Source organism: Anomalospiza imberbis, chromosome 7 (genome assembly GCF_031753505.1).
Source record: "Anomalospiza imberbis isolate Cuckoo-Finch-1a 21T00152 chromosome 7, ASM3175350v1, whole genome shotgun sequence".
Lineage (NCBI taxonomy): Eukaryota > Metazoa > Chordata > Aves > Passeriformes > Viduidae > Anomalospiza > Anomalospiza imberbis.
The window spans coordinates 9641642-9662258 of NC_089687.1; the positions used below are offsets into that span (position 1 = coordinate 9641642).

At 43.8% G+C, this 20617-nt stretch overlaps 1 protein-coding gene across 6 annotated transcripts in view; it reads left to right on the forward strand.

Annotated features, from left to right (window-relative positions):
• SLC12A8 (solute carrier family 12 member 8) overlaps positions 1-20617 on the forward strand; it is a 48521-nt gene that overhangs the window by 26606 nt on the left and 1298 nt on the right. For 5 of the 6 annotated variants that reach the window (XM_068195333.1, XM_068195330.1, XM_068195334.1 and 2 more), the window contains 7 exons: positions 2110-2223; positions 9106-9193; positions 9558-9645; positions 12790-12936; positions 15739-16411; positions 17331-17428; positions 18976-19093. In XM_068195333.1, the coding sequence (XP_068051434.1) occupies positions 2110-2223; positions 9106-9193; positions 9558-9645; positions 12790-12936; positions 15739-16411; positions 17331-17428; positions 18976-19093 (1326 nt within the window). Of the gene's footprint in view, positions 1-2109; positions 2224-9105; positions 9194-9557; positions 9646-12789; positions 12937-15738; positions 16412-16561; positions 16702-17330; positions 17429-18975; positions 19094-20617 lie in introns of those variants that run through there. The other variant, XM_068195335.1, reaches the window with a different exon arrangement.

Below are 20617 nucleotides of genomic sequence, written 5' to 3' on the forward strand. Positions count from 1 at the left end.
TTGTCTCTTCTACTGAGGATTTCCACCTCGGGAAATAAAGTAGGAAAGGGAACAACATACAAATGAATGTTGCACTAGGGGATCACTTAATTTCTTAAGGTTGAAAGGGGTCAGATGCACACAGGTGCAGGTCAGACATTGGACTCATGGGTCTCATGGTCTGTGTGGGGCCATGATATGGCCAAAATGGTACCACAAAAAATGTAGCCTCGTTGTTCACTGCTCTGTACACTTGGCCTTTTGTACGAGGAAGGAAACAGAAAGCACCCAAAGTGCCTCATTTGAATTATATAGCCCCAAAACACCATTGGAAGACTCCAGTTGGAGATGGTTTACTTACAAAGCAGGACGCTGTGCATGGTGAGGTTCTGCAACAATCTGTTTTTGGTTTGATGGTATTTGGCATTTTTCTTAACTTCCTGGAGGATAGAAAAGGGAATGTGCAGATTCAACCTGAAATGAACCCCAGCTGGAAGAACTCGCAGCAGCCTGGCAGAGAGGGTCAGGATTCAGATGACCACCACAAACTGGACAAGTGGTATGAAAAGGACAATTTGTGATTAGGGAAAACCTGAATGATAGGAATATGTGAGAGGAAACCATCGAGAGAGGCTAGAGTTCGCTTCACAGGAGATTTTTATGAATCAGTGGGATAAACTTTTATCAAGTCGCATAGATGTATTTGATGCTGCTGCTTCAAAGCTCTGGTTGGAGAAGGTCTGCAGATCTTCATGGGGTGAGATGAGTATTTTGTTCACGTTTTAGATGAAAAATTAACGTTTCTCTGAGGAGCACATACTTGGTGAAAAATCCCTTGGCCAAGGACCAACATTTCCCTTGAGCAGTTTGGTGGGAGCTCTGCAGACTGGCCATGTGCAGTGGTGTCATGAGCATCAATTCTGGTTAAAGTCACATCGGTCTGGACTTATAGGAACATACAGCCTACACAAATTCCCCCTCTATTTCTCCAGAAACTGCACTTTCTGCAGACATCTGTGAGGTCCAGAGGTTAGTGTGTTGCACTGAGCTTGTTCCCTGTAAATCTCATCTGGGACTCGTTCCTAGCGAAAAGAGCTAATGCTTTTCCAAAGCCTAGCAGCAGGAGACCTCTTCTATCAGTGTGTTTCCATCCATGTTTGGGCAACACAGTGAATGCAGATGTAGTAGGAAACTTTTGATTATCTATAGGGTTTTTCTGTGAAAACTTCAAAGCTCTGTGGTTAGTTATATTCTGAGACTTTAAATGGATATGTCTTGTGCTCAGAACTCTGATTTAATGTTCTGGTTTAATCTATTGTCCAAACATCATTAATGTTGTCTTTGAGGCATGGGACAGCTTTGATGGAGTCTTTTTTTAATTTCTGGCCATCACCCTCTGCAGCCATAAACAACATCCTGCCTGCTAATGAGAAAATTCAAGTTATGGGAGTCACATGTCTTGTGGAAATAGATTGTAGTGGCAGGAGAAAAAAAGGAACCGATTTTGCTCACCTTCCACCCCCAGCTGGCATAAGCATCTAGATTATTGACAGGGAGGAGAAGTTTCCACAGATTAAGATACTCCATCAAAAAGCAGTGTTGCCTGTTAAAAATGAAATTATTATTTAATACTCACACGCATTAATTCTTTAACTTGCTTTTGTGAGTTATGTTTTCTGTCTATAAGCATCTAAAACCTTTCCTAATTAATGCCTTGCATGCCAGTTGTCAGGTTTAACCCTTCCTAACAAATTGAGATTTGTGGAAGAATTTGAGCCATCCTTCAATGTGTAGTGAGGGGGTTTGATCCTCCATTACATACCCAGTAGACCAGGTGCATGACACTGGTATAGCACCCATCACTTTTCCCCGTCCCCAGTCTTCTGTAAAACTTGTTTGGAGAGTAAAACTTGTGTGTGTGTCCTTAGAAAGACGGGGCAGGAGTGGCAACCCTGGTTTCTGCCTTCTCCCCCACCATGTAAGTTGATATTTATCCTTTCAGATGGTCCTTGGAAGCAGCCCCTGCAGGTGCATGTGTTTAGAGGGGGGTGGTCGCTGAGAGCAGCTGGAGGGGCTCCTGCAGCCCTGGTGGTTCCTGAGGTTCTCCTCTCACCCTCCATGTCTCCACAGAGCATGGCTTCGTCGGCTACTCTGAAGAGCTGATGTTCAACAACACACTGCCAGACTACAGCCAGGGGGAGTCCTTCTTCACTGTTTTTGGAGTGTTTTTCCCAGCTGCCACAGGTACAGTTAAGTTTTATCCTCACCCTTTTTATCTCCACAGGAATATCTCGGAGATGAGCAGAAGCAAGGTGAGCTTCTCTGGGCTGCGAGGTGACGTGAGCAGGACTGCACTTGGCTGTAGCAGACCCAAGTGGTCAATTCAAATGTTCAGGCTTCCCTCCAGCATCTCAAACTTTTTGTAGTCCTGCCTTGTTCGCTTGAACGTGCTCTTCTGTTTCTGTGGTTTGAAACTGTTGGTGAACTCTGTGGGTTGATGTGGTCCTGTAAAACCCTCCCTGCCAAAGACAAGGCTCAGGCACTGATCTTGGCCAATGCTGTCAGGGCAGAAGGATCAAGCCTATTTAAAAGATCTGATCATGATTTATCAAATCAGATGAACCTTATGACTTTATTGCACTGGGAGAGTGGGAAGAGCACAGGAGGACTTTCTCTCCATCCCTACCTTAGCAGGTGGCTGAGCTGGGCTGATGCCATTGCCCATGATGGACCCACCACTCACTGCATGGTGTCACACGTTCATCCTTGTGCGTCAGCAGAGCTCATATTTATGAGCTTAATTAGATACCTTCATATCATCCATTCCCTTGAATTACCAGGAAGATGCATGTCCCCTTTCCAGAGCTGACAATCTCCAGTGGGAATGCAGTAACTATCAGTTGAAGTTACAATACCTTTTGTTGATGCTGGGTGTTTTAAGCTATAAAAAGTACTGATTATAAGCAGTTTCCATAGTGATGAATCCTTGGATTACAGAATGAATTTTCAGAGGATCAGCTCTAAGCAACTCACTGGAAGTTGCAGAATTGCTGTGGTACAAGGAGACAAATGAAATTGTTTTGTGAAACAGATGGGACTGGAGGAATGGTCTGGTAGAAGAAGTCACTTTTTCAGGTGCACCTAGTGCAGGACTTTAAAATTTTTCTTTGAAATCCTCTGACCCACCTTATCAGGCTGGCTATTGCCTCTGTAGACTTCCTCCTGGAAAACTCACCTTCCTGAACTCTTGGCACCACGGAGATGTCTTCTGCCCTCTTTTTGTTGTCATTTTTGATTGGCCCAAGGAGTCCCCAAGAGAAAAAAACCTTTCTCATGAGTTCTGTCACTGGCACAGGTTGTTTTCTGGTTCCTTGGTTATAGAAGGAGCAGTTACAACAAAACTGTGCAGAAAATGACCGTGATTAGCCATATTAAATGATTTTTTTGTCACTGCTAATGCTTGGCTGCTAGGAAGAATGTCAAAGCTAATAGATAGAATTTGTTTGAAGCCCTGGCAGCCTGTTACTCTGTTTAGTTAGCAGTAGTAATACCAGTAGTAATGTCAAACATTCTCTGAAAATACAGTTTGGGATGATGTATAATTACTTTGGTTGTTAACACAGCTTTTTCATCTGTTATTTTTAATTGCTTGGTTATTTACTGGATTTAAATTATTCCTTCAGAGTAGCAGTGCCAGTGGTACCATACAACATCACTATCACTCCTGTCATTGCTGTTTGGAGCACTGTGGAGTTCGGGAGCCTCATAAAATGCAGAGCTGTGTTCTGTGCTCTGCATGGAAGAGCTTCTGGTCTGATTAAGAAATTTCTAGGATGGGAGTCAAGACTTCTCTGCTGCCAGTGCTGCTGCTTCAGGGCAGACAACGAGATGCAGAAGGGGAACAAGTGGCACTGAGGAATGACAGGGACAGGCTAGCACTGCTCCCAGGCTGTCACCTCCAGCCTGTGGTCCTCCCCACCACCCACCTCAGTGGCACCCACCTCTGCTGGAACCCCCACAGTGACCTGGTTGAAGCACTGGAAGTAAAATCCTTTGCCTTGAGACATAACAGAGATTTGAGGAGAGTTTCACCAAAACAATATGCTGTTTAGTTTTGAGGGGATACATTGAGCCGGTTTGAAACTGTTCTTTGACCCACAGCAATGTTCTGTTTATCTTTAATTATAAAATGTTGTGTTTACTATTTTTAATTTGTAGCATATGCTAGCTTACAGTTTAAGATGCTATTTTGGTAACGAAGTTTTTAAAAAAGAATATTTCGGAAATTGTGAAACAAATTGTTTGGGCCTTTTGAGATGAAATGTTCCTCTTTGAAGTGAAACTATTTTGATCTCTTCAGGATAGGCTTCTTCCTCTGTCTCTGAGATGGCTATCTGAATTCAACTAGTTTAAGTTTGGTCTCTGGGATATATTGAAAAGTGGCTGTAAGTTGCCCATTTCCAGCAGACACAGCAGTGAAATAGAAATGTCTGAAATGTAGGCTGGTAGCTGTAACGGCAAAGAGGGGCAGCCACTTCAGGAAGGGGGAGCGGGACCTGTGGGGGGACCCTTGCCAGGACCAAACAGGCAGCAGGAGCAGTTGGGGCCATGCTTCAACTGACGGGCATAGGATGGTCATCCCAGCCTTTTGCAGACCAGCAGCACCATGCTGCCTCCTATGAGTATCCTCCTCAGGGTGTTTTGCTCCAGGTCAGGTTGTTTTCTCTGTTCCTCTGTGTTTTATTGGTATGACTGCAGCAATGAAAGTGAAGTTACCCCAGTTTTATGGTTGAGTGCTGGTAAGCAGGGGCTGGTCTGTTTGCTACCTGTGCAATAGCTGTTTAAACCATTTCAGCTGGATATTCAGTGCAGCTGGCCTAATTCCCCCACATTTGTCATTTAATCATAGGGAAGTAGCCAAGAGATCCAAAACATACATCTAGAGCTGGCCTAAATGGGAGAGCACGGGTACAGAAGACTTGGATTTGCTGGCTTCAGTCAAAAGACTGAAATACACCCTGTGGAAGATGTGAACATGCCCCTATAGAGATGCTGTGCATTAACCAGCTGTTCTTCTGCATGTTTGTAAATACCTTCTCAATGCACACATTTTGCTGCTGTGCTGTGATAGGTGAACACTTGGATACCACCCAGCTAGGACTTTCCAACAGGGAGGGAGGCTCGGGAGCCACCTGCCCACAGTCAGCTCCCAGCAGCAGCCATGCAGCCGTCAGTGCATTTTAAAAATTAAGATAAATGCTGTTTCTGCTGTGCAAAAAATGTTTTTCTACTAAATCCCCAAGGTTTTCTGTCTAATGAAAGAAGTGTGTTGTCTTGTGATACAAGAAAGTAAGATGTCATTTCAAGCGGCGTTAGTGGAAAATATCACTGCACAGAAACCAGTTCTGAAATAAACCATATCTGGCACTTGCAAAATGACAGCAAATAGATTTAGAAGTTTTGGGCTAAGTTATCAGATGATGTAAACTGGCACAACTCCATTGAAGTCTATGGCAAGGTGCCAGCTTACATCAGTGGAGAAGTTGGCCCTTTAAAAAAATTAGCTACAAGCCTTATCTAAGATTTTCCATTCTTCACCTCCTGGGTGAAGGAAAAAAACACACCTTTTTTATTTTATAGTACGTTCACTGAAAAATGCACTGGGCGTTTGCAAGAGTGATCATATCTGCAGCTATAAACCGTGGCTGGTGGGGCTGGTGGGGCTGGTGGCTGTGCCTGACACACAATGTAGGTGGTCCCCTCATGCACCGCCTGGATGATGCCCAGGACCAGATTACTGGGAATAGCAGCAACGTACAGACTGTCTCAGCCATAATTTCCTGGCTGGGTTGACTGTGTTTTCATGCTTCTTTGTCCAGAAGCTTTGTCACTATCTGCTGCTCTCTAAGATAATAGCCAGTGTGGAAAATCCAGCCCGCTATCTCATTGAAACAGAGAGGTGGATAATTTTCTCCATGGAGAATCTGCAGATATGATTGCTTGAGTCCAGAAGGGATTGGCCATTTCCCTAGGGATAGGCCTGTGTCTGAAGGAAGGAACATCCCAATTTCTTCCTACCTTGACTGCTAGGAAGGACATGCAGACAGAATCTGTAACGAGTGTTGAGATAGTTCTCTATCTGCACTGCCTGCCATACGCGCTCTTAACTTAAAAGAAAAAAGCATTTTCAGAGGAAAGACTGATTTGTTCAGGAAAACTTGTTAACTCAATGGGTTTAAAAGGCTGGTGGTGGTCAAGAGGTGGCTCTGGCATTGCCCATATATCTGTACTACCAGATTGTCCATAGCTTTGCCCTGGTCATGTCAGAGTCATAGTTGCAGCGTGGAGGAGATGGCTTTGGCCTGAGTGGCTGAGAGTATCTGAGTTGCTTCCCTCTGGTGGCCTTGACCTTTGGTTGTGGAACCCGTGAAACTCTGGTGACCTCCTGGGAGCCCTGACAGAAGCTAGTGGTGTGCAGTGGCCTGGGTGTGACCCCTGGTCACTGCTAGGCGGGAGGTCAGTCATCAACCTCAAGATCCTCTTTATGTGGGCTCTGGGAAGTCATCTCCTGGCTGCTCCTGAGCGTGCGTGGGTCTGTGGGAGGGAGGCAACGAGGCAGCCCAGGCTGTGCAGTCATCGCTGTGCCGATGACTCACGTCTTCAACTTTTTTATGTTCAGTCCAGAAAATGCCATTTTGGTGTTTCCCCAGTGCTTTGCTGAGGCAGGAGTTTGGACGAGGAAGAGGTGACTCAAGCTGGAAGATTTGAAGGTGGTGCCAGATGTTTGAGAAATTTGGCCAAGAAGCACATGAGATTAACAGCTGTCCTTCTGACAATAGTTTGTTCCCTTTGGAAGAAAAATTCAGAGAATTTGGAGTTTTCTGCTTTGTTTCTGAATTGCAAAGTAGCATGTCATCAAAAAGGGCTTCATAGAGACTTTATTTAGCATATTTGTGACCATTTCCATGGACTTCTGCCTTCCTAACTTTTCTTACCTCTAGCTGTTGTGTAACTGTTTGAAAGGAGCAGGGCTTGAACACTCCGTGGAAGCTTTATCTAAAGAAAACCAGAGCAGCTGACAGGCTTTTAGCTGTGCTGTTCAGAAGTATATCCACAAAACAGTCTTCCAGGAGAAAAGTAAGAACTTGATTTTTAATGCTTTCAGTATGGTGTCAAGGATTCAAATCTGGTCTGAATTTGGAGGAAAAGCTCTTCCAGGAGCTGAGGAATGCCAGGATTCTGTGGGGACTGGGGAACAGTTGTCAGGGCTCTGGCTCCATGGTGGAGATGACAGGAAAAGATGTCTGGTGAGTGGACTGAACAAGGGGAGGGGAAAAAAGAGATGATAAAGGAAAAAGCATTAATAACAAACAAACAAATGATTAAATAAATAAAAATAAACAAACAAACAAATAAATAAAGCCCTGGATGTGTTTGGCAGCATGAGAGTGTCTTGTGCTCATTTGTATGCTGTCCTCATGGCAGAGCAGCGAGGAGAGGAGGTGTTACAACTCCCTTTGAGCAGATGAGGAGATGGTGCTATGAAGATGCACAGCAACGCCTGGGACAGAGCAGAGCAGAGTTTGTGTTCCATGATTAGCAACCCAGCCATTGCTGACAGCCCATCAAAGGCCAAGGTCTGTAGGGACTAGGAAAGCCATCCATCTAGCTGATTTGGGTTTGTCCCCTTTACCCTGAGATTGGTCCCATGGCTCTTGTCTATCCTTCATCTTGGGAAAAAACCCTTCCAAACAGCAATCTGTGTTTCAGCTTTAAAATGCAATGGGCTGTTGCTGATTTAGAGCTGTAGTCACTCAGATTTGCAGCTGCAGAGCCTGACCTTGTCATTCTTATGCCCTCTGAACACGAGGAATGGCTGCTGGGCTTGGCAGCCACAGTGGGCTGGCATGTGGTCGGTCCCCTGCTGCAGCGGCTGCCACATGCTGTGGGTGCCATGGTGCTGGCATCTTCCTTCCCATTGTTCCGTGGTGATCTCACCCTGGCCCCCGGGACTGTGCCATCAGCACTGCTGGCTGGCTCCTGATCCACGTGTCCTTATGGAGACATTAGTCTGACATCCTGGGGAGGGGACAGTGACAGGCAGAAGTTAGCGTCCTAAAGTCTTTGGTCCTGCCTTCAAATTATCCAAATTCTCATCAGGATTCTAAATAATATATTTTTATTTATTTGTTTTAATTTATAGCGCATACCTGAAGTCTTCTAAGAAAACTTTTGGCATAATGTGGCAAGGGAATCTCTGTTTTCTTGACAAGTCTGGTATGACTCCTCCTTCAGCTATGGACAAAGCCCCTTAACCAGTCTGTACCTTGGCTTTCTAGTCTTAATGTAGAGACTCTCATCTTCTGATTCATCCTGTTTCCCTCTCTTGTGTCTTTAGATGGTAATTTTTAGGCTAAGGACTGTCCCTGATTGTATAATACCCTGCACTCTGGCCTAAAATAACAGTTCAGTATTTTATTCTTAGTCCTACCATGTGTTTTCTACGTGACACTGGGACAATCACTTGCCCTCTCAGTGTTTCTGTTTTCCTATCTGCAAGGCAGAGATAATGCCTACTTCCAAAGCAGATCCCTTGGCTGGAAGGTGCCACCTACGTGCCGAAAGCACTGTTATTCCCTCTGCTAATGTGATCATCATTTAATATGGACAGGACATTCTGTTTTCTAGCAGTGGCTGTCCCCTGTGAATGCAGGGACCTGTAATGGATCTGGTCTGGGGGTTGTACCACCAGCTGCATGCGCTGCCCTGATGAACAGTGGCATTTCTCTCTTCAACAACTGGGCAGCATTGTCTCCTGTTAGGTTTGTATGAAGATAAGATGGGTTTTGTTCACATACTACTTCCCCCCAGCATTGTTAAAACCAGACAGAGGCTTCTTTGACATGTTAGTGGTGACTTGCTTCTGTTAAAGACATGAACATTTTTTTACCAAACTGTTGATGGGAGCCAGTATTTGTCTGTGTGGCAGTGCAATGAAGTGATATAGTTACTATTCTGAAACAATCAATGAACTGATTGATTAAATTATATGACATATTGCAATGTGTATTATATATACTATAACTTAGATTGACTCTAAATTGCACTTGTGTCTGCAAAATACAGGTGTGATGGCTGGGTTCAATATGAGTGGAGATCTCCAGAAGCCTTCTTCCAACGTCCCTCTGGGGTCTCTGGCTGCTATTGGCACCTCGTAAGTCATTAATTGGGGAAAATTTGCTCTAGAGACTGCCCTGAGTGTGACCAATCCATTTCATGTTCCCATCAGCCTTCTATTACTCAGCCATCTGGAAAATTAAGTGTGGCTCTCATTCAAATTGTCATCCATTACCACCGCACACTCTGGGTGGGTTGGAGATGTTTGTTAGTGAGGATGTACTCCGTGCTTCCACTGCGGTGCTGGGGTGCTTGTGCTGCTGCAGCCTGGCTGTCCCAGAGTGGAATGCAGAGTTCTCCAAGGCTTGGGAGGGGCATGATTCTGTCATTCACTGCTATTTATTTCAAAGGGGGGGGGGGGGTGGTTTATTGCCTCCTTGGTTTATTTTTGTTGTTTGCAGGTGGTTTCTGTACATGGTCTTCGTTTTTTTGCTGGGAGCCATTTGTACCCGTCAGTCACTCCGCTATGACTTCATGATAGCAGAGAAGGTAACTTGTGGTTTTATATAATGGAGCTTTCAGGTTGCCATCTGCCTTACTGAATGCCTGAGTTTTTCAAAAGCCTATGGAATTTGGGTATGTATCCCTCATTAAAATTCAGGGGGAGTTCCCTGTTGCAAATCCCAGTGTACAATTGATTTGAACATCCTTGCATTCACCAGCATATCCCGTAATGCCAAATCTTGGCATTATCACCCAGCAATAGCTTTAAGAGCTAAAGTATGGTAATATGCTCTAATGATAAATGCTGTATTTTGTTCCATGTATCCTTTCTCTTTGGTGAAAGGTTAGACCAAATTGAAATCTCTGAAGAACCCCCCTGCTTATCTTTACCAAGTCAAGCGCAGCTCACATTTCCATATCTAGCAGGCTGTAATTGCAGGGTGAGGAATTGGATTATTAAACTCAAGACGTTGCACACAGAGTGTTTACACAAGGGGATGTTGTACTGTAACACACCATGAACCTTACCATTGCAGGTCTCTAAGAAGAGACCAAGAGATCTTGGTGTGTGCCATTGTCTTTCTTTGGATGGGATGTGGAAAAGCTAATTTTCTGTTATTTGGTATTATCCAAAATCATGGGTTCACTGTATTTGACACTATTTTTTGTGATTCATTTGAAGTAGAGAAGTTTACATAGTTTGATCTGTAGCATGGTTTTAGTCTAAAATATCAATTTGAAACTCTGGTTTTGTTTCTTAAGTACTTGCAGCTCTAAACTTCTTACACCTCCCACCCTCCAATAAACTCCCAGTTATTGGTAGGGCTCTGCCACTACCTGCTGAGGTAAAAAAATCCACCTCTGTTTCAGTGAAGAAAAGGATGAACCTGCCTTCTCTAAGGCAACCTCTTTGTATGTCAATGACTTAATGGGCAAAAAGTGCAGTATCCAAAACAATCAGCTTTAAATGAATCTGCTGAAGAGAGATTGTTAAAGCTGTGTTTTAACTTCAGAGCCCTCAGGGGGAAAATGAAAAATCTAGTAATGAATGAGAAGATATTTAATACTGTCAAATACAAAAAAAATAAAGAAGCAAACACCCCCCCTCCAAAAAAGCAAATTCAATTTTCTTTCCCCTAATACGGAACAAACAAATGGTGCAATATTCATGTTTCTTCTTTGAGTTATTACAAGATGCCTTAGATTTTAATGACTTTGGAGAGAGGAAGTGGGGAGAGATCATTACTCCTCCAGACTCTGCCTTTCTATCACAGGTGAATGAGTGCTTGGCTGCTTTTCTCTGTTACAATATTTGTTTGGCTGTTTAAACAGAAAAATGAGATTCAGTAATTTCACTTCTAATGAGCTCCAACTGCCAATTCCTTGCAATGTATTCATACTCTCTGTTCAAAACTCCTAGCAAAACCTTTCATCAGCCTTGGTGAAAGAGACTCTTCCCCTCTAACCCTGATTTGAATGTCAAGTAGCACATTTAAATGCAAGCATTTTTGGCAGCTAAAATAATATATGATGTCTGGCACAACTGTTTGTTTCTTCCGAGTATTTCTCCGAGCAGGGTAGGATTAGAGGAGAGGGAAGGGAGGATTCCCCACTGAGTGTCTGTCTGTTGGTCTAAGGAGAGCTGGTATCTGCTCATCTTTGCCTCAGATTCCTTCTGTCCCACAAGATACAATTCACAAGGCCAAGTGGATTTTCATGGGGAAATGTTGTGCTAGGCAGTTTGAACAGTTCTGGATCATGATGTTAATTTCACATGCCTTCCCCAACACCAAGATTTTTATGGCATTTTACCCAATCTCCTTTTTGCTGCCTGCAGATTTCATAGACAAAAAAAAAAAAGTCAGATGTAGCTTGAATCATCTTTAGCCATGTGAATTTTTGTAATTCCTCCTAATAAAGCATGTGCCACCTGACTTCAATGGGGGCAGAAGCTGGGAGGACCTGTGTTCATTTAGACCCTCTTATCCATGGAAGGAGGGGTGGGAGCAAAGGACATGTGGGATGCAGGGGAGCTGCATTTGGTGACATCCTCTGCCACAGATATTTGTCTGCACCTCCAGCACTCGCTTCAGAGGAGTATGGGCATGTTTGATATGGACCAAAATGTGGGATTTTTCTCTCTGCCTGGCCTTTTTGCTGGAGCTACCCCCATGCCTTGCCATTCTCTGTGCCTGGCTGCTGGCTGTCAGACCTCTGTGGTCTTGCCAGACTTGGGGGTGTCTCAGGTGACCCTAGACCTTGTTTTCCTTATTTTTTCTGTCCAGGTCCTTACGCTGTGGTGCCAGGAACACTCCCATTTCAAAGCTTTCTTGCACAATGTTTATATTGTGGGGTTTTGTGTATTTGGGTGGGGTTTTTTGAATGTGCTCTCTGTGCTTGCAGCTCTCGACAGTGGGACCTGCTTAGGGGGACCCCATCCTCACTTCTGTGTGACAGAGCAGGAGCTGTCCCTCCTTTTGCTCCACACCTGCAGGAGATGCTCCCAGCTTGAAAGGGTGCTTCAGAAACCAGTTCTAAAACCAGTTCTAAATCCAATCTTGTTAGCACTATGGCTTTAATTTTTTTCTTTTTAATGTTTCATGCTGGCCAAAGGAAATTCTTTTCTCATTGAAGTCAGGAAAATAAGGTCATTGTATTACATCCTTTGGAGCGTGTTTTTTGAGATGCCATTTACTTAAGTGGCAATTTTGATTTGGTTTTACTGTGGGTTTTCCTTCAGGATTGGTTTTCCCCTCTGAGACACAGGGGTTTGTCTTCCTGTTTTGGATGGTGGGAAGCCTAGGCAGCTTTTCCTGTATGATGTGCTCTGTATATAAGTGATCTTGCCTGAAATAAACTCACTTCCAGTTACTTAAGGGGAACCTAATAGCTGCTGCTTTGCTGCAGTTGCTCAAAGTGACAAAGAATTCCTTGGATATGAGCTTGTAAAATGGTTCTGTCAGTACAGGATGTTCAGTATTAAATTACCTTTATGGGATAATTTTCCTGTATTAATTGCTTGTACTTTATACCACAGACCAATTACATTGCTGCTTTCCCAGGGCTTCCTCTGTTCATTTAACAACGTTAGAAAATATATGTGATCTCTTAAAATACATGTATTTAAGACTGCTTGGGTGTCTTTAAAGCATAACATGATGAACTTTGCATTCTCTCCACTTCCTCCAGGTATCCTTGGTGGGCTTTTTGTTTTTGCTAGGGCTGTACATCTCATCCCTGGCCTCCTGCATGGGAGGGTTGTATGGAGCACCCAGGATCCTGCAGTGCATCGCCCAGGAGAATGTGATCCCCATGCTTGCCTTCCTTGGACGTGGGGTTAGTCATCCTTTCTGCAGGATTGCTGTCAAACCTTCGCCTGAACTTAAGCCAAGATTTCTATGTGTCTGGAGAGTGAGATGGGAGATGCATGAAATGTGAGGAGGGGAAAGCTCAGGATCTGGTATCCCATGTGGATGCAGAAAAGCCAGGAAATGGGTGGTTTTATGAAAAAAAAACCAAGCATCCAACTGTCTGTGGTCCTTTCCCTGCCTGTCCCCTGTGTGCACTGCCTCTGCTCCGAGCCCTCCCACGGGGTTTGGCACCTCGCTCACCCAGCCCTGTGCCCTGGCCTGGAGCTCTGTGTCCTGCCCCCGTGCACACACAGCCCTGCCTGGGCTGCCATCAGTCCCCTCCCCCCCGACCCCCTTCTTCAGGATGTGCCCAGCAGGACAGGCACTTATGATACAACTTTGCCTGTGGGGTTTTGGCAAACACCTCATCCCTGCTGGTGCTGATCCCAGCCGTGACCGAAGGAAGTACCTCCCTCTCCTCTGCCCTCCTGCCCAGGGCAGAAGCCTGAAGCTTTTGTCCCAGCACTTGGTGAAATAAATGGTAACTGTCTTTTTACCTTTTATCTGTTTTCTTTCTTAATCTTCTTTCCTGTCCATTTTCTTTGGTCTGTTCCTATCCTCTGTGGTGACCTCAGAGCTGAGTCGGTGACCAGCTGTGATGCTATGGATTCAGTCTGTGTGCAGTGGAGAAGAGGACACTTCTTTGTGAGATAAGGTGCCTTCAGGACACCATTAAATAAAAACAAAGAACAGATTTGAAAGGTTAAGTTAGGGGTCTTCTAAGCTTTAGATATGCATTGAAACAAAGTCTTGCTTGGAATATGACAAGAAGCTTTTCCCTTGCTTTGTGAATAGTCTTTATGTGCGAGTCATTCTACTGATATCAGTCACCAAGGACTCTGTAGTCTTGGGCTATGCATCCATACATGATCTTCCCTTTTTCTGAACAGGGAGAAAATAATTCCATCGCTCTCAATAATCTGCAGTATCTAACTGTATGTACAGAGTGTCTGGAAAAGCCTTATGCTTTGCTCCTTCAAAGTGGCTTAAAAATACAGAAAAATATTTTTCAGTATTGATATTCATGAATGTTTAAAAAATATTTAAATATTTTATAAATATAATAATTTTCTTTCTGTTGTTTTATGTTTCTCAAAGCAGTTTTCAAAACTAAAAGTTATAATAATAACAAAAGTAATAGTAATAATTGTAGGGAAATCAGGAACAATAATGACTGCAAAAACTTCCAGCTCCTGAAGGCAGTTTTCAGGGGATCCCAGAATAAGCTGTTCTTTACTTGGCAACCCTTGTGAACTTCTCAGTGGTTTAGCAAAATGGATTCCCTCTCTTCTCTGATAGTTTTTTGTCTTTCTGTCAAATTTTCTGCTCTGAACTCCAAGCAGAGTGCCATGATGGGAAGGGCTCAAAAAGAGGAGAGAAATCAAAGATAGATCACTTTTCCCCCTTCCATCACTCCACCACCTTGGAAATTATTTAAGATTTGGTTTATGGAGAGTAAATACACTTAATTTGTCCTTACCAATCTACTCCACATCAGTTCTTATTTTTCATGGTTGAAGAAGGTGGTGTGGTCACCATAAACCCAGCTGATGGGAAGGACACAAATGTTTTCTGTGGAGCTAAATGCAAGCCAGATGCATCCTGAGATCCTCCCATCTGTTCCCCATCTCAGTACATCTTTCTGAAGATGCTGAGATCTGTTTCCTTTGTCCCTGAGATGTATTTTTGTTCATTCTGAAAAGATGTAATGGTCCATAACTTGTCCCCTTTTCTGTTAATAAATAAGAGTGGAGGAAATAGAAATAGTTTCCATTTGAGCGGTGTGTTTATTAAAGAAGTAAATGCAGTTAAGTGAAAACTTAAGATATTTTGTAAGATATCTTGTAAGGTATTTTTAAGCAAAGTCTTTACACAGCTTGCGCAGGCTTGTCAGGTGGCAAAATGGTGCCTGGTGCAAGGAAGGATATGTTAGACCTGGGATTAAAGTTCATGAGCCGAAGACTCAGGTATTTCCACTGCCAATGCTCTTTGTTTTGTGCCTCTTTTCCTTCTCCTTTCCCTGCCTTCACCCAGTCCCAAAGGACAGGGGCAGGCAATGTTTCTCCTGCCCTCCTGACATGTGCCTGGGGTTGCTGGGGCTGACTGCCACCCCCAGCCTCCCCACCTGCCAGCCTCAGTGCTGCTTTCCACCTGCTGCTGGGGTGGGTGGGAGGAGGGGAACCCCACCTGCAGAGGCTCGGCAGACCATGGGCTCGGCTCGGCTGCCTGTCAGGGCAGGGCCAGAAGCTGCTGATGTGCAGGCGGCACTGCTTCATGCAGAGCTTTTCCAAGGGCAGCATGAGGGAGCCTTTTGGGTAGGCAGTGATGCAGAGTCCTGTAGAATAATTAGAGATGAACAGTTAACTCTAATTAACACGTTTTATTGCCAGACTTCCCATAAGCCCCACAAATCTCTCTGAAGGTTTATTGCTGCTTTAATGACATTGTTTTACCATGGAGATATGAGTGAGAGTGGATGAATTTACTAAAGACAAAGCTTGAATAAGGTTTAGGGATGAAGTGGGAGCTCAACAGCTTTTGGCTTCCAGTCTGTTCTTTAATTTATTAGGCCTGTGAGCCTCTGTTTGCGCATGCATGTATTTCATGACTGGGGGGATACTGCAGACAGCCCAGGTAACAACGTACGGCAGCTGAGCAAGTGGGGAATCCTCATGGCAAGGTTCATGGTTATTAATTTAAATGTAATTTTCTTTTATTTATGAACTAGAAAGGCCCCAACAAGACTCCAGTGGCTGCGATTTGCTTAACAAGTCTCATCACCATGGCTTTTGTCTTCATTGGGCAAGTGAATGTTCTTGCTCCGATAGTCACCATCAGCTTCATGCTGACATATATTGCTGTGGACTATTCTTATTTCTCACTATCCTTGAGCTACAACATTCAGCAGAAACCTGAAGAGACCCAGATGGGAACTGCTAGACCTGCTCATTCTTCTCAGCCTTTAATTTTCAACAAGCCCTCCAGCCATGCAGCAGATGGGATAATTCAAAGCAGATCAAATGGCACATTGCTGGAATTCAAAAAAGACATGGACCAGCTTTTTAAACCATTTTTTAGTGAGCCAAGTACTTGCAAAAGAGAAGGAGCTGAGAATTTAATCCAAAAGGGCAAACAAAAGAAGGCAAAGAAGCCAGCCAAGCAGACATTACAAGACAGCTTTCTCCTGGATCCCCCTCACGATGCTCCCCTGGCTCAGTACGGCTGGGATGACACCACGGAGCCCCGTGAGGGGCAGCAGGACGTGGCTGAGCAGGGCGGTCAGTGGGATGCAGGTCTGGGCTCATCACCTGCTGTGGATGCCCAGCACATACCCTGGAGGCTGGAGCAGAGGGAACAGCCCTGCAGTGAAATGATGATGCTCCCTGGCCCAGGGGGAGAAGGTAAGGGCTGTAGGAGATGGACACCTCCATGTTCAGAGGAAATTGTTTATAACCTTGGTCCTCCCAGTGCTTTCCTGAAGGCAGGCATGAAACGAGCTTTATATGGGGCTGTCATTCAGTGATTCATGGCAATAATATCATTCATTCCAGGTGAGGGTAGAGTTCATTGCAATGCATCACAGGAGAAGTTCCAATGCAATTTCCTAGAGAAGATTAATCACAGGAAAGCAGGCAGGACTAAATTTAGTGTTGGGTTGTTTACGATATACTCATAATTCTTCACAGGCATGCTGAACGCTGTACATTAAAAAGGGTTTAGGTGTATCTTGGGATTTACTTCATCCTGGTGTGGGGTAGGATGGTTGGAGCTGTGTGACTCTAAAACTCAGGCTATCTTAATGCAGCGGTCCCCACAACACAGGTGGAGTCTGCAACTCAACATCCGTAGGTGCAGATCTGAATTTGTTCTGTTGGTGATGTGGGTATTTGATACAGCACATGTGTGTGGGGTTTGTCATTCCCAGAGCTGTAGTGTTTCATCAGCATTAGTCAGTTAAGCTTCCTAAACCCCTCTGAGGAAGGAAAGTATTATTTTTCTTATTTCACAAATTGTGAAACTGAGGCAGAGATAGTCAGATGCAGCCTTCAAAAGGACTTAGTAGCTGAGCTGGCAACTTTTTGGCTTTTTCCTTGCATTTCTTTTCAGTTTTCATTTTAGAGGTTTTGGTTTAACTCTACCATACACAGCTGTCAGCTAGGATTTTTGCTTTGGTTCCTGGAATCTGGTACTTTAAAGTAAAGGAAAAAACCCCACATTATACCTCCTTTCTAAGTTTGTTTTTTGTGGGTTTTTTTGGGTTTTTTTTTGGGTTTTTTGTTTTGTTTTGTTTTGTTTTGTTTTGTTTTTAATTTTCTTTAGAATCATCCATAAAGCAACAAAATCCAGAACTGGGAATTCAGCAAATACCAGAAACCTTCTACTCCAGATTTTTCAGCCATTGGATCTCCTTTGCTGGTGTAAGTAATTTTCTTTTATTTTGAGCAGTGTTTTGTGATAGTAGAAAACAGAAGGACATTCATCACATACTGCAGTGTAAGGACTCCAGTACCTTAAATAATGGCTTTTGGTCTCATATTTCAGGTCACCTGAACTAAATACTCAAGGTACCATGCATCCAGCAGTTCAAATTCAGGGAAAGCCAATGGCATATTAAATTAAATAACAACAGAAAAAACCCCAAACAAACAAGCTCCAACCCAACTCAAAAGTACAAATTCAATGTCTGGAGTCTTAGGACTTTAAAGATGCATGGATGCATGGGGAAAAAAAAAAATTCAGTGTCCCTCTTTTCACTGTGTGCCAGTCTGCTTTTTCTTGCTGTGTAATGAACTGAGACACCATCTTCAAAGCTGTGTTGCTTTCATTAATGGGCCAGTTTCTGCAAGCTTGGGGTGGGGTTTCACTAGCGCTGACTTCCTGATACCAGCAGCCTGGCTATGAAATTCCATCTTTTGAGGGAGAAAAGGAGAGCATTCCTACAGCACGTTACTTTAAATAACTTTTAAATAGCTTCTGTCTCAAGTTGCTGAGAAGTTTAAGACACTTAAATTCATCTTGGGAAGATGGATTATTGGGCAGATGACAGGGAAAGGGTCAGATATGCATAATGAATGAGCCATATGGCTTTGCTGCATGGATGAGGATTTCATAGCTGTGCATAAAATGTAACAAACCCACTCAAACTACCCAACAAACCGTTAGTTTAATCCTCACATGGAGCTGGACACCTGCTTTTCAAATTCACCACTGCTGCTGCCAGCAGCCAGCTCCTGGTGAGGGGTCACACTGGGCTGCAGCACCAGGGGCGGGCTGGGAGTGGTGGTGGCTCCTCTTTAGCATGGCATCTTTAGGAAGTTGTGTGCTGTTGCCATCTCTGGGCTCGTATCTATTGTGGCTCCCAAGTGCATACCATGGCAGAGCCATCAGCTCTCTGCCTTTGCGGGGGAATTTGCTTATGGAGATGCTGGATGTGCTCATTAAAGCAAACTTGGTTTCCTGTCAATAATCAAGCTTGGGAGGAGGTTGCAACAGAGCTGGGAGGGGATTGACAATGCAAAATAAAATCACAAGAACAAAAATTGGATGTGTTTATTCATCCTGACTCCTCTGCCCTCTCTCTTTGAGCTTCACTCATTGTGTCAGATGGGACCATTTTAGCCCTTCCTTTGTGTGCTGCCCCTTGCTGTTCCAAACATCTCCCATGGAGATGCTACCTCTGCCCCTGTTTGTATGCAACTTGAGCCAAACCTCCTCCTGAGCTGGTCAGCCTCTGGGTACTTCTCTTGGAGAAGCCTAGGCAGAGACCCACACTGCCCCTGGGAGTCAGGGTAGCTCACTGGAGCTACCTCCATGCTGCTGATGGTGACACTGTAAACCTGTGCTCTCCCTCCTTTTAAGTGAGACCAAACGAGGCTCCCCGTAACATGGAAACCTGAGCTTTGACTGTCCACACGGTCTTACCTCCCAGACTCTGGGGTAACCCCAAGCCATATCTTTCCAACAGGCAATTGTGTCCCTCATCATAATGTTTGTCATTCAGTGGATCTACACCCTTGTCAGCCTGGGAGCAGCAGTTATTCTGTATTTCTACATCGGCCAAGTCAGCCCAGGACTCCCTCTTGGTGAGATTTTTTTTTTCTCTGTATTATTAAACCTGCTTAAAAATTCATTAAACTTTAATTTAACTTAATTATGAATTGAGACTCTTGTGTTTAATACGTGGGTGACACAGTGAACGATGACAATTTGTTTCATTGCTGTTTTAATACATTTTCTCTCTGAGTCTTTAATTTTCTGTTGGATTCTAACTGTAACTAGCACTGGTGTGATAGTTTGAACACGATGCTTGTTGCTTTATTATATTGTGCTTTAAACAGCAAAACCAGATACTAAGATTTGATAGGGATGGCAGTTTGTAAATGTATCCCAGCAATGAGAAAAATCTGCCATAAATAAGTTTTATTAAACCTAATCAATCTAAACCCACCTGAGAGAAGTTTAAGGAAAATGGGAATTTATGATGAATGTCTCATAACTGTGGAACAAGAGAGCCTTTTGATTCCAGAGCTAAACACATTGAGTATGTTGGGAACATAATCTGGGAAAATACTTTAAGGCAGAGGGCATTAGAAAGATCTGTGCACGTGATCGGCTTAAAGAAGTTCAAAATTAAACAGTGAAGCACATTCAGCAAGCAGCTCATGAGAGCCCACAGCTCCTTGGCAAGGCCAGTGGGGAGGGTTTGCAGTGCACTGTGTCTCTGAAGGGACATGGTGTGGGCATCCTCACCTGCTCATGAGTCCGTCCATCCATCCATCCATCCATCCATCCATCCATCCATCCATCCATCCATCCACCCACCCACAGGTGTGTGAGGTGCATAGCTGAGTGCGTGCCTGGATATGCAGTTTTTTGTCCAGGATGAGAAAAATCAAGAGCCTGAGTTCATATGCAATATGTGCAGAAACAGCTACCTGGGTAGGTTTAGGTGAGAGATTATTAGACACTAGGTGAGTACGTACTAGATTTCAGAAACCAAAAACTAATCACCACCTTCCAAACATTGCTCAACTGTTCATTGTTCATTTTCTACACTTGAGTGACTTCCTTCCTATGTATCTGTAGGGAACAGTAGAAGAGAGCTGAGATTGTGGATAGCCGTTGCTAATATGTATATTTTGAAATATATATAATTTTTAATCAAATTGTTTATGGCCCCCATATATCAAACAAAACACAAATAATGTTTTCAGGTGTTGGAGTATTTTTTGCCTTTTTATACTCACTTTATTATATCTCTGTAAGCTGTTTTTGAAATATTTATAAAAAATACTTTAATAAGAATTTCTCAGTCAGTGTGTAGAGGGTTTTGGAAGCTGATCTGAGAAATAGTAGCATGATTAGACATTTTTTTCTTGGTTTCTTTTGCACGTGCATTCTCATGCATACAGTAAAACAATGCATGGCATTGAAAATGTTAGAAGTGAATGCTCAAAATTCAGCCTGATTTTTACTTGGCTGTGAGGGAATGTTATTTTGTGGTCACAAGGCTCTGATGATCTGTGAGTTTGTTCTTTATAGGATCAAACAGCCCTTCTGTCTGGAAAGGCTGGGAGACACTGGCCTGAGAGAAGCTCTGGATTAGG